This window comes from Giardia intestinalis, chromosome 5 (genome assembly GCF_000002435.2).
Source record: "Giardia intestinalis strain WB C6 chromosome 5, whole genome shotgun sequence".
Lineage (NCBI taxonomy): Eukaryota > Fornicata > Diplomonadida > Hexamitidae > Giardia > Giardia duodenalis.
The window spans coordinates 2,256,434-2,269,411 of record NC_051860.1 but is presented as its reverse complement, the minus strand read 5'-3'; the positions used below and the strand labels follow the sequence as shown (position 1 = coordinate 2,269,411).

At 47.0% G+C, this 12,978-nt stretch overlaps 3 protein-coding genes across 3 annotated transcripts; 2 read left to right on the top strand and 1 right to left on the bottom strand.

Moving 5' to 3' along the window:
• Positions 1–128: 128 nt before the first annotated feature.
• On the top strand, positions 129–9,278 carry GL50803_0016980 (uncharacterized protein; the record flags this gene model as incomplete). The annotated part of the gene is made up of 1 exon (XM_001708860.1): positions 129–9,278. The coding sequence occupies one exon, from the start codon at positions 129–131 to the stop codon at positions 9,276–9,278; it is 9,150 nt and encodes a 3,049-aa protein (XP_001708912.1).
• A 77-nt stretch (positions 9,279–9,355) lies between these two features.
• GL50803_0015313 (putative tRNA pseudouridine38/39 synthase) lies at positions 9,356–10,411 on the top strand (the record flags this gene model as incomplete). The annotated part of the gene is made up of 1 exon (XM_001708861.1): positions 9,356–10,411. One exon carries the CDS (start codon positions 9,356–9,358, stop codon positions 10,409–10,411), a length of 1,056 nt encoding a protein of 351 aa, XP_001708913.1.
• An 11-nt stretch (positions 10,412–10,422) lies between these two features.
• Positions 10,423–12,558, bottom strand: GL50803_0010908 (LisH domain-containing protein; the record flags this gene model as incomplete). The annotated part of the gene is made up of 1 exon (XM_001708862.1): positions 10,423–12,558. The coding sequence occupies one exon, from the start codon at positions 12,556–12,558 to the stop codon at positions 10,423–10,425; it is 2,136 nt and encodes a 711-aa protein (XP_001708914.1).
• Positions 12,559–12,978: the final 420 nt, after the last annotated feature.

Below are 12,978 nucleotides of genomic sequence, written 5' to 3'. Positions count from 1 at the left end.
TCCACCTAAAGTGAACATTGGTCAGCTAGTCACACACGTAACTGCCTCATTGATCCCTGCGCCTCGTCGCTGAGCAGTCCCCTAATGCTCTTCAATAACTCTTTCAACCAAATTTAGCAAAGCTCTTGATGAGCTCTCCTCTCAACGATCGCGGCCGCAGGCCCAGCAGTGGGAGCCTGGTAAGTCTGCTTCCCCTGCACCTCCAAACTATATACCAGCTGAGGCCGAGCAACACATTCCATGAGGGGCAGATGAAGCTTTCTGAGAATATTCCAAAGTTGATGGGGCAAGGGGACGGTTTACAGATGGATACTGGAATAGCTAGCCCCTTGCTTGTCCACTCGCCCACTGCAGACCTTCCACTGGTGAGACGCAACACCCTCCCATCTACCTCCGCCTTGAGTGATACTTCTAAAACTGACACTATCAGCTCTACTTCAGAGATACTTTCTCATTGCAGGAGTAAGAACAGGATATTGGGGGCGTCCTACAAGCCCCCACAATCGTTCATTTACAATTGGACAATCCCCGTTAATATGGAGGACATTCACGCATTCGTTCACAGCGAGCTGATCACTGAGCAGAGCGTCCGGTCAGTGATCTTTTTGCAGAGACAGATCCGCTTGCTCCGGCGCAGTGCGGCAATCTTGAGGCTCTTGGAGTCGGCCCACCGCCGGGCTTTGGTCATTCCAGGGATCGTCTTCCGCCTCTGGCGTGTCTACACCTTCATAATAAGAATGTATCGTCATGTTCTACATCGTAAGGTGTTCTCGACTTGGAGAACAGAGATGCTGATTTGTATCAAACACAAGCAGATGGAGTATCTATGTAATATCTTTCTACAGAGCAAGTACTTTGCGTGCTTCAAGGAGAGGGCCCGCATCAACACGCAGCTCAACCTCTTCGTCGTCACATTTACGAAAAGGATCAATCTGAGGGTCACAAATGACATCTTTCAGTTTTTCTTATATCTAATGAAGTATCTTAAGACTTACCGCAAGCAACTAAAGGCATTCATTGAGCGTGATGAAGGCCAAGCAAACGGCTACCAGAGTCTCCAACTACCTCCTGATAATCCCCGATCGGTCTACAAAGAATTACTGAAAGGAATGCCAATAAGATTTTACGACATAGCAAAGACGTTAGTTCCTACTCGATCTTCGTATCTCATACACAGCTTTGTCTTTGATATTCAGTATCGAGTGCAGGTTGTCCTGTACATTCGCTTGACTCTGCTCAAGTACACTCTCATCTCACCCATTTTTGTAGCCTGGCTAACAACAATCAGAATGCTCCGAATCAGGAAGACTTTCCTTCTTTTGACCTACGATAAGCTTCTAATCACAGCATTCTACCGGTGGTCAGACCTTGCCCGTGGAAGACACAAGCTCATGACTAAGTACTTGGGCCTCTGGAAGCAGTACATAGATAAGATACGATTGCAGCGGTACAAGATTCTACTGGCAAATCAATTCAGGGTCAAGTCGTTGGTTCAAACGTATCTGCGCAGATGGGAGGACTACTGCTTCTCGAAAGACATTGCCCGTCTGATGGCTGCCTCCTCGCTGGCTGCGCGCCCTGGGTATGCTAGTTTCTTCATATGCACACTCTACCTGATGATAAACGGATGCACCGTTTATGACGCTGTCAATCGACGGATTGTCAAGAAAGCATATGTTGTTGAGTCATTTGCTGAAGATGGGAGAGTAGGATATCGTACCATCGAGGATGATGATGGCTTTTTGATGATCCCTGGTGACGTAGCGACTAAGACACTGGAGAATAGAAAAGCAAGGGAAGAAGAGGCAGCGCTGCAGAGAAAAGAGAGCCAACTGCGTAACCTCTTTGATGCCCACATAGGATCTCGACAGGCCCGTGCAGCTGGCTCGACCTTTCTTACTCAACGTCCAGATGATGAAAGTGACTCAGAAGGCGATTCAATTAAACGGTTGGTTGCCCCTCCACCCCGGAAGAAGTCTGGTAGTCGCGGAACACCTGTTCCATACTGCATGTCATACCACGATGAATTTTGCCTCAAGTTCCGGGTTTTTCAAGTTCTCAAGCAGCGCCCTATGGCAAGGCGGTCGTTTCTACGCTTTGCTTTGCTTCTTCAGGCCGGGGACAGAATCTATAAGCAGCTGGTTTCCTTACAACTGTGGAAGGCGTACATCTTAGCCAACAAGGAGCGTCTTGCAAAGCAGAAGAAACATATCGAAGGAGATGCACTTCACGTTACTGCTACTCGCACAGATAAGGATGCACTCCAAGACATATTCTTAACAGGCGCAATCAGCAATCACTCTGACGCAAGAAGTCAATCTGATACCGACCCAGTCTTATCAAAACCTACACTTAATGAATTGGTATCTCAGAAAGCTCCTGATTCATTTGTGCACCTTCTATTTTTCAAAACACATAGCTTGCTATTTCTTACGCTATTGCACAAGATCACCCACTTACCATCAGTCGGGTCCATGATCAACATTTCTGACTTCATCCCAGAACTAGACCTTCACCTTTTTAAATCTGTTATTTCCAGAATACTGTCCCTCTCAACTAAACAGTTAGAAAGTGCCTGCTATTTGACCACGAGATCTAGCCTGGGCACATGTTTATCAAGACTGAAGACCATGCAATTGTTTGCCAGTGTTGCTATTTTACATACGAATTTCAAGTATGCATCATTCCCACGCCAGAAAACTACCGACTTAGCTCCTAGATTTCAAGTTTCTACATGGGACAGAAGAATGAGCAATCTTCGTTCCATATTGAGCTGCTGTGGCCTTGATACTGTCTACTCGCTTCTCAGGAACTACAACAAACTCCAGACAATGGCCAAAATGGAAGCTGATTTACTAGAGAAATATCAGTCGATAGAGATGGATGTCACAGCCATGGAGCAGCATGCGGAGCCCCTTGAGGCTCTTGTTCCCCAGATGCTCCAAGAGGATATTGCTGTCTGCAAACTGTTCAACGAAAAGCAAAGCATGATAAAGACGATATTGGACAACACAACCCTAAGTGGCAACACCAGTAGTTTGATGGAGCGCTTAAAGCGCGAGAGAAGCTATGTTAGTAAAAATACAACCGAGCTAACAACAGAAGCTGCACACAAACTTCTTCTCTTTGATGCCCATGCGTCAAACAGCTTGCTCTTACAGAGGCTGTTAGATGCCGTTTCTGCAGAAATTTCTGCTGGGATAACGACTAAATTGGAGGCAAAGCTGACTGGTGCGTTGGATAGCCCCCGCCACAGAGGAGGAACTAAGCTACGGGTGATGCAGATGGCCGATGACTTAGATGCTAAAACAAGAGTTTTGAAGTCTGCTCTTTGCAAATGCTTTCTTGCCCCACAAGCTATTCCGCATCGTCTCAGAAATCTTCTGGAGTCCGCTACTCTTTCCCGCAGCAGCACTAGCTCGTCCTCTTCTGATAAATATTGCCATATATGCAGCGGCTGCCTGTGCTTCTATTGCTTCTGCGACCAGCGTTGTCGTTGCATGAAGAATACAATAATGAGGCGGTCACTTATATTCACTAATTATCCAGCGATTACCTATGCATCGTATAAGCGTATAGATTCTGCGTTAGCTTTCCTCTCTGAGATGAGCGAGGACTGCAACGATATAGATGAAGACTATGCCGCAAGCCTTTCTTTGTCTTTACAGTGTTTTCGTGTCTGTGGAGACACATTTCTTCGTCATCAAATAGATAAGGACTGTTTGCGACTCCTTCTTATGAACACTGCTGACTTGTCTGCTGCACCATATAGCTTTCTGAATAATGCCATTATCACAGATTCGCTGGAAGCGGGAGGGACAGTAAAGATATCTGCTACACTAGAAAATGAGACCGAGGAGCCGGTAGCCAAGGTTATTGTGGCTCACATTCAGCATAAAAATAAGAACAGGAGGAAGCAAAAGCGTAAGGGCAAGACAGCATTTCCAAAGAAGGCCCTGTCACAACCCCTACTGTTAGAACCGGCTAGTGGTTTAGAGGAGAAGCCTCTTCAGACATTGGAAGACTTTGAAATTGGAAAGACTGCAGATTTACTGATCAATTACGCAAACAGAGAGCTGATCGAGCGGATAGAAGTCTATAAGCAGGTAGAAGGAGAACACCCTCAAAGCCTTGAAGCGCCTACGTATCCCAGGCTTTCTGTTCAAGCCCCCAGTGGATCTATGCTCAGGAATGCTTTACTTTACACGGAAGTAGTATTTACCACACGTTCCTTTACACCTTCTGCATCTCCACAAAACGTGTACCTATCACTCGATGCCCTTGACGATGGATCGTTCAAGGATTATGATGATAATATTGCCTCCATTCAGCGGGCACAGGAAAGGCTACTTTCTCTTGAGCTTAGTGAGCCTGTAAAACACTCCATTAACACACCACTTCAGTCGGGCTCACAATCCACAGCTATAGAGCCTATCTTGCCATCTGAGCAAATTAGCACAAAGCAGGGAGATACTCAGCAGATGCACATTGAGCCCGCACAAGCAAGGCAGACTACTCAAAACACGGGCAAAATACGACCAGAATCTTCCTCATCTAAACCATCCACAAGACATGAGCTCTTAGGGCGTAGGTATCAGGTCGCTATTTCTGAGAATTCTCCTGCTTATTCAATCAGCAATCTTAGCGATCCAGATCCTTCGTCCGCTCCAGCTTTTCCACTGGCACCCACAAACCCTATATTGGTACCTCCAATTGTTACAAGGGAGTCATCATCTCATTATACTGTAGCTAAGACTGATGCTAGTCCGCGACGAAGTTCATCTACGAGCAGACTGGTTCCTGTACTAGCAGAGTTGCCTCCAGGCTTTGAAATTGAACCCACCGGGGGATTGTCTGCTCAATCTTGTCGATCAAAATCACCCAATGTTGCTATTCAAGATAACCAGTCCGAGCAACACGAACGGGACCGAGGTGAGGACTCCTCTGAAGCATCTCTTTTAGCATTCTTTCAGGATTTGCCTCCTGACAGAGAAAGCTCGTCTCGCAGTGTTCTTGTCTCCAGCCAATTGAGGTCTCGCGAGACAGTTCGTCAGATAAGTCACCAAATAGACGAGGAATTGTCTAGAATAGCATCTGCATCACCCCATAAATCAATTAGCTCTCGCCCTTATTCCTCTGAAGCTGGCGCAGTGTCACTAAAGGATGCTGAACTGATTAGCCCCCTGCCGGTCGCTGACGTATTGGTTGGCATAAACACAGACCTTAACCGATTACAGCACAGCTTCTGCCGGGCACCTAGTGCACCGTGCAATCCTTCAGACAGCGCATCACGGACTGCTACAATTGTTAGGCCCAACAGTACACAGAAGCTCAGGTTGGAAAGGCCTGCTTCACAGGCATCATCTCTTCCTGCAAGTCAGGAGACGATAGGCAACAATAAAGTCTCAAAGCATACACTGCAGACATCACCAGCCTCTAATACATCTAGAAGGTTTGCTTCTGCACAGAGCGATAACTCGACCAAGGATGGGCACACTTCTGCCTACACAGCTATTAATCTACAATTAGAAACTGTCACAGATGTTACGTCATCGTTCGCTGGAACCCCCATATCCGCAATCCAACAAGGTAGTATCAATGAGGCCACATCTATACCGATTCTAGAACAATGCAGTGAGCGTCTCTCAACGTCTGACAAGATACTTGATATTCTTCAGAATATTCAATCAAAATTTGTGGACGTAGAAGCCGACTCTGCGGAAGAAAGAATTGCTAACCTCTTTAAACATCTACAAGAGCCCGCGCTTGAGTCGATAGACGTTACCATTGAAGGTCTTACTACGGATGGCCAGAAATATGTTCCTTCAAATGTCACTGTTGCAGAGCAAGAAAGCACATCAGATGACGAGCTTGACTTTTTGGTGAAGCCAGCACCAACTACAGAATTACTTCAGCTGACTATGGACTTAGAGAAAACCATTTCTCGGCAGATGCAGCTACGCAATTCGATGCGAGTGGCCTCTCCACGCATCGGAAACAAGAGCGTTTCACGGCTTGCGCACCAAAAACTTCTTGATGAATTGGGCAATATCATCCCCAGAGTAGACTTGAGTGATAACTCTGCACTTAGGATGCAATCTGGGTTGATAAGTACACCATTCGAATCTATGAATGTTACGGAACTATCGATTAATCATCAATATTCACGCTTACAGCACATTGAGGAAAAGATACAGGACATGGTCGGCCCAAAAGCTAGGAACTGGAAAGAGCAACGCACCATGCTCCAGTATATCAAAGAGGCTGATGACCTAAACTTATCTAGCAGCGAATCCCTTCTGCGGGATGAGGGTGACTCCTTTATCATAGATCTGGATAGCATCACTTCGTCATCCCCATCATTATCAGTGAGCGATCTTATCCCACCAGACTCACCCTTATCTGATCAAGCCAGCAATCGTGCATGCCTAGATATGACCGAATTACCAACTGTGCACACTCTGAGCCGTGGTGGAAGCTGCGCAAAGAAGATGTCGAGACCTCAGATACTTCAAAGAAACAAGAAAATTGGTAAGATAACCACAAGATATGACAAAAAGCCACCTTCCTCAGGTGAATCTAACAAGCGCACTCTTTCTAATCCTACACTAAGAGAACTAAACGTTACATGCTATAATAGAATCTTAAGGGAGTGCAGGTGGGCTCGAGATGCTTCTAATAGCGAGCGCACAGTCTCATCTGCAGACGCCTACAAACGAAACACGATGCTGCGAAGAAACGAAGGACTTCTTCAGGGAAAAGGTACAACCACATTGCCAAAATATAAGTGGAAAAAGCTCATACGCGTGACATCTTCACCAGCCATGAGATACTCCGAACAACATAGCATCCAGAAGCCAAAACGACGCTCTTCGATATCCATTCATCTGGCTGCTGCGAAGAAAGAAGCGCGGGTACACCTGCCTACGTTAGCAGTGCACACATCCACGGGGATTGCAACTCTTGGAAATGCCATGTGGAATGCGCCGACAAAGCCTCTTCAGCCTTCTCTCCTGACTAAACGAATGATTGCTAAGTATCATCGTGCTTCTCGAAATCCAATCTTGAGCCCCACTTTTGTATCCTCAGAGTCCTCGAGTACCATGGATAAGACACATATCAAAGCAGAGTATGTAAGCGCATGGAGAAGGACGAAGAGGTTAAAGTATGTTGGCTCAGCTAATATGTTCCGGAATGACAAAGTATTGCTGGACGCTGACCCAGACCCTTCCTCTATACCTACTCCCAAGCCCGTTCGCCCACCAATTGAGGATATGAAAGATTATATAGTATCAAAAATAGACGCAAACATCTTTATCACAGCACAGCAGGATGATCAAGAGATAGAGCAGACACAGTCAATGCGAGAGATCTCGCGGCCCTCAATGATAGTAGGTGATTTACCATCTTCGACCAAGTCCTCTGAAGATAGCAACCAGCAGGACATTCCTCCTGTGCAGCGGAGGAACCAGGAGCTCATTCGGATGCTAGAGGAGTGTCTACTCACGGATCCAATTACAAATAGATACTCTGAGATGATCAACGTGATGTCTGTTAACACATCTTCTCTCTTTGAGCTAAGCACAGAGCAGACTTCAAAGGAAGAAAGGCAAACCGATTATACGTTAATTCGCGAGTTTGCTAAGGCAGCACCCAGAACAACGCTGCAGCAGTACACGGACATTGAAGCAGACATACGGATAAGGAAGCAGGTGGAACAGACAAAGGTTGAGCTTACAACGCTCAGTGCCGAGGCTAATAGCTATTGTAGCCCTACAACAATCAGCATGCAGAATTCGGCAGCAACCCCGACGGTGATAAAGAAGCAGCTAGAGCCTGATGATCCAGGGTTTGCTCTGACACCATTCTCTGTGTGGGGGTCAGGGAACACACAGCAGGACCATACATATGTGGCGTCGTATCCAGAAGCTAAAATGACAGACGAGGAGTTCCACAACATAGTTCTATCGCAAACCTTTGAGGTTCTCTCCAAAGCAATCCAGCTAGCGCACGGGAACAAGATGATCACAGCACAAAGATGTCGTGAATCCATAGAATCAAAGAAGATGAGCGCATGGGAAATAGCTGCCGGGTCTCGGCGGTCACAGAGCACTCGTGATTTGTGTAGCAAGAATGCCCAGCTGATGTTCTCCCGAGCAGTGCGTAACGCTCTTCATCAAAAGGTGTATAACGTGAATGCTACCCCAATAGTTCGGGGCTTTGGTCTACGAGAAGGAGGCCAGACCCCGGATCTCTTACATGGGGGTCCAGACATCCTATCATCTCTGCTAAGGTGGCGTCATAAAGTGGAGGGATACTCCAGCACACAGAAAAGTCACGAGAAGACAGGATTGTACGCCATTCAATCACACAAGCTCACCAAGGGAGAGATGACAACCTTCCAAAACTCTCTCTGGATAAGCCCTGGTCGTAAGACGGTTCCCCTGGACGTGAGTAATTTCAAGCTGGTTGGGTCTCCAACGCACTCTAATGCCGTATTAAAGCGTGAATCCTGCTTTGGTCGCTCCTTAGCTAACGTATCACGCAAAGGAATGCTACATCATGTTTCACCGTATGCAATGAAGCGAGGGCATACAATGAGCATAGGTATGCTTGCACGAGCTTGTGCAGACAGGGGTAGTGCCATGCTCAAGCCGCAGATAACTACGGTGAAACCTGCGTCAGAGTTGGCTGCCATGAGTGCTAAAGCACTTCCTCGCGACGTGCTTGCTCGCATGCAACTTGAGTGCACCTATGTTGTGTCTGAAGAACATAAAGAACGAGAGCATACAGAGTGCCCGAACAAGCGATACACACTCGGCCAGGTGCTTAAAGTACACTCCAAGCCAATAGTAGTCTCGGACCAACGTATTATAAACATGAAGACAAGTGTGCACATTATTGACATGAACGGTCGGCCACTTCAAAAGAGCCCTAGCCTGCCCCCAAAGCCGCATGGAAGCAAGTATGGGGAATCACCAAAGAGTCCTAGGCATGAGATGGGCATCCGGTTGCCGGTAGCTGAACCCTCAAAGAAGAATGTTCCACGGCCAGTTGCCCAGCCCTTGCATTCGGAATCGCAACGAGCACAACTGCTAACAGTCCATGGTATGCTTTCTCCTAGCCCAGTGGACGAAGACCATGAATTACCGCGAGAAAGCTCGGCTGGATACCTCAAGCATCAGCGAAGGTCCAGACACCTTCCAGGCACGCTAAGCCAGATACCCGCAAGCAATGCAGACACATCCATATCTTTTACAGATGACGAGAATAACTAGGCTGCTTAGAACATCGGGTGTAGCGCCTTGCGAAGAAGTCTGTGCTCCTGGTCTAAATTTGTAAATCCCTTGAAGCAATGCGGGTTGCTCTGCTCGTTGCCTTCCACGGAACTGCCTTCCACGGCAACGCATACCAGCCCACTGGAGGCTCGACGGTCGAGGGAGCCCTTTTTGAGGGGTTGCAGAAGACAGGATATCTTAAGGAAAATGAGACCATTAAGGATATAGAACTGGAGCGCACCGGAAGAACCGACGCAGGTGTTTCTGCTGAGTGCATGCTGTACACGCTGCAGCTCGGCAAGCTCGTCCCAGCCGTTCCCTGCCTGCCTCCTCACAACTCTAGGGTACTTGGAGCTTTGGAGGGTCTTCCGATTGAGCCGAGTTCTATTTGTATTCACACATCAGGCTCAGCTACATGCCTTGCTTTCCACCTCAATCGGGTTCTTCCGTCGCAGATACGGGTCTTAGGGTTATCGACAGCCATTCCAAAGGACTTCTCTGCACGACACTCTTGTGTTGCACGAGAGTATGAATACATTCTAGGTTATAACGTACCGCCAAATCTGCGCGAGAAAGCAAACTCAGCAGCGCAGCGCTTCCTTGGGTCTAATAGCTTCCATAATTTCTGTCACCATGAAAGGGATCACAAGACAGTTTACAACAGGCAAATATATTGCTCTGAGGTATATGAACACGAAAATGCGTGCATTTTTCACGTAATTGGATCCGCATTTTTGTATCACCAGGTGCGCTATATGGCTAGTATGTTAATACATATAATGGCAGGTCTAGAGAACGAATCTGCCATAGAGTATCTCTTGACAAAAGAGCTATCAATATCCGGGCACTCCTTCCCTCTGGTTCCCTCACGGTATCTTACTTTTAAATGCGGGTGGTACCCTCCATTGCCTAGCAGTGGATCCTTTTATTGCTCCATTAGAGCATATGAGGAACTCGTCAAACACGTGCTAGCAAACAATGGCTTTCCACGCTCGCTGTTGAGCCATCGATTTGAAGGAGAGCCCTTGCCCGTGCTCCACACATTAAATATAAATAAAAAAGTTCCATACCAATCCGTGGAACAATTAGCTAATCACAGGGAAAATACCAAAGTAAAGGTAGTCAAGGGATAGGCCGCTACGCTCTAGTAGATATCACTCAGTAGGCACACCGTGTTTGCAGAGCCATACAAAAGTGGGTTGGTGAGGCCGCTTATTGCGTCGCATGATTCACCGTCAAAAATCGAGAGTTCCCCGAGAACGTGACCAGAATCATTAATGATGAATAGATTACCGGTATCCATGCTCACAAAGAACCAGTCACTGATGCTAGCCAGGTGCACATATACAGGCCGGCCTGAAAGCTTGACGTCCCACGCCAGTGACGTTGGAGACGTTTTGTTTATTCCATATATTTGACCATTCGTCGCCGTCACTACAATGTGTTTTTGGTAATCGAAGACATCGGAGAAGCACTCTTCAGAAAATTGCATTGTGTCAGAAAGCATGCGCAGCTGGATCCTTTCCAAGCCATTCGGAGCTGAGTGTTCAGCGGCCTTCGTTACATTCACACTGTAGTATGCAATGCAGTTACTTCCTATCACAGCCAACATCTTGCTATCGTTTATCCAAATCATTCTGTTTGCCTTCTGTACCGAACACTGGTAGACACCGTTCAGCCGAAGGGTCTTGTCCTCGGAATGAAAGGATAGTATAATAATATAGCCATCGCCCAACACTGAGAATGACCTGTCAGTCACCCAGCACACATCTGCGCACAATTGCTTGAGGGCGTTATGTTCATTAAAGTTGATGTGAAAGTCACTAGTGCACAGTGGCCACGATGTTAAGCTGCTACTAGCATCAAAATCTTTGTTCCTTGTGATGTGCACAAAAACGTCTGCACACGCTCTTCCTAGGTCGCCTGCGTGAGAACCTATGTCTGTACCTAGAACGTGCTGCTCTAGGAGCATGCTTGTATACGTTCCGATGTCCAAAACGAATGGTCTAGTGGTGTCTCCAATCACTACCACATATCCTTTACAATCGGAAAACACTATTTTCCGGACCGCAAAATAGCCAAAGGGATGGGCTGCATAGATTGCTGAGATATTCAAGGAGCTATTGCAGGTGCACACGAGAATCATTCCGTCGCTGAAGCCGATTACCATGTATAATAGATTGTCGATTATCGTATGCGTAGCAGCTGTGGCCAGCATTTCTGATGTAACAAAAGCGTTGTTGGGAGGCGACACCAACATGCTGTATGAAATGAAGGAGATCTCGATACCAGAGGACTTGCTTCCCCGGCTTGTCCGACTGGCACGCGTCCGTTCCCGACTTCTGTTGTTCTCTATCTCGATTACAAGTATACCAACATCGGCCACTGTTATACACCGCTCTACCAAAGATCCACGCATGCCTGTTTCCTGCGAAGCGATATTATCGAGGATACCTTGATATTTGACGGGTAGATATATGTACTCCTTTGTCACGTTCACGTCTGTGGGCTGCTGAACTGTTTGTAGCATAGACTCAAACACCTGGGGAGGCACAAGCCTAATATCTTCATGTGCACCCTTTGCATCCTGCTGGGTCCCCTTGTCTGTTACGGACACCTCATCATTTCCATCTTCGTTGCCCACCTGGTCCAACCCTGCGGCATATATCCGTTTTATTATTTCTCTTATGTACTGATCTTCCCGTACCGTTAAGTTTAGAGTCTTTGGATGCAGGTCGAGCATGGCAGGCGACATGTTGATGAGATCTTCTGCAGCGGGAAGGATCTCTTTCTTCTCTATGAGACAGTCCATTATACTATTCTCTGTGTACTGGGTTGTGTTATTGGCTAGCAGCGCAAGAGCCTCGCCTGCTGCCTGATCGTCTTTATCGAGAGACTTCTTAGATACCGTAAGCGAGTTCATCAACTCGGTATCTTCTGCTGCCGGAAATTCTTCAGGTTGTTGACCGTGTTCGTCTAGATGGTTAGACTCGGGGTCTCTATTCCGAAGTGTTTTCACTGAGCATCTGTGAGGCTGGAAAAGGCTGAAGGGCTGCTCACATATATGTAGTCGCCCATTCGCATCCATATGTACTTCTATGTCGAGCAGTTGCATGCCCTTTTCCAAGAGAGTCAATAGTGCGCCTACAGGAACTGACCGATCGGCTATTCCAGCAGAAATAATACCAGATTCATGTCCAAACATGAACGCGGCATGAACATATCCCGACTCCAAAAGGAAGCGATAGATGAGGTAGTTTGTCTCAACCGGACTCAACATGTGTTTTTAATTTTTGAGCAGCCAATGGTGTTCTCAGATAGAGAGTGATACTTCAAATTTACCTCTACACTTGCTTCTATTCTAGGCTCCCCCCTTGTCTGGCGTGTGGCTTCAGCCCTAAAGGCACATTCTCGGTATGCATTCCCTTCTGATGAAAACGGAACTCTACGAAAACAACATGCATAGACGCAGATAAAAGTTGACAAGTAGAAGGGCTCTGTTGTTGATGTATGCACACTTAAGAACCAACCTCCTGTTCTGGCTGCGGTGCTTTTTAACACTCCTGAAGAGGGTGACTTTAGAAACCTAAGAGCGCACCCCACATGACAAGAATTACAATGGAGGGCTCGAAGGAAGACAATGGCTCGCGTAGGCCATCAATTTCCTTTTTCACAAAAAGTTTGCCAGAAAGTGCCTTGG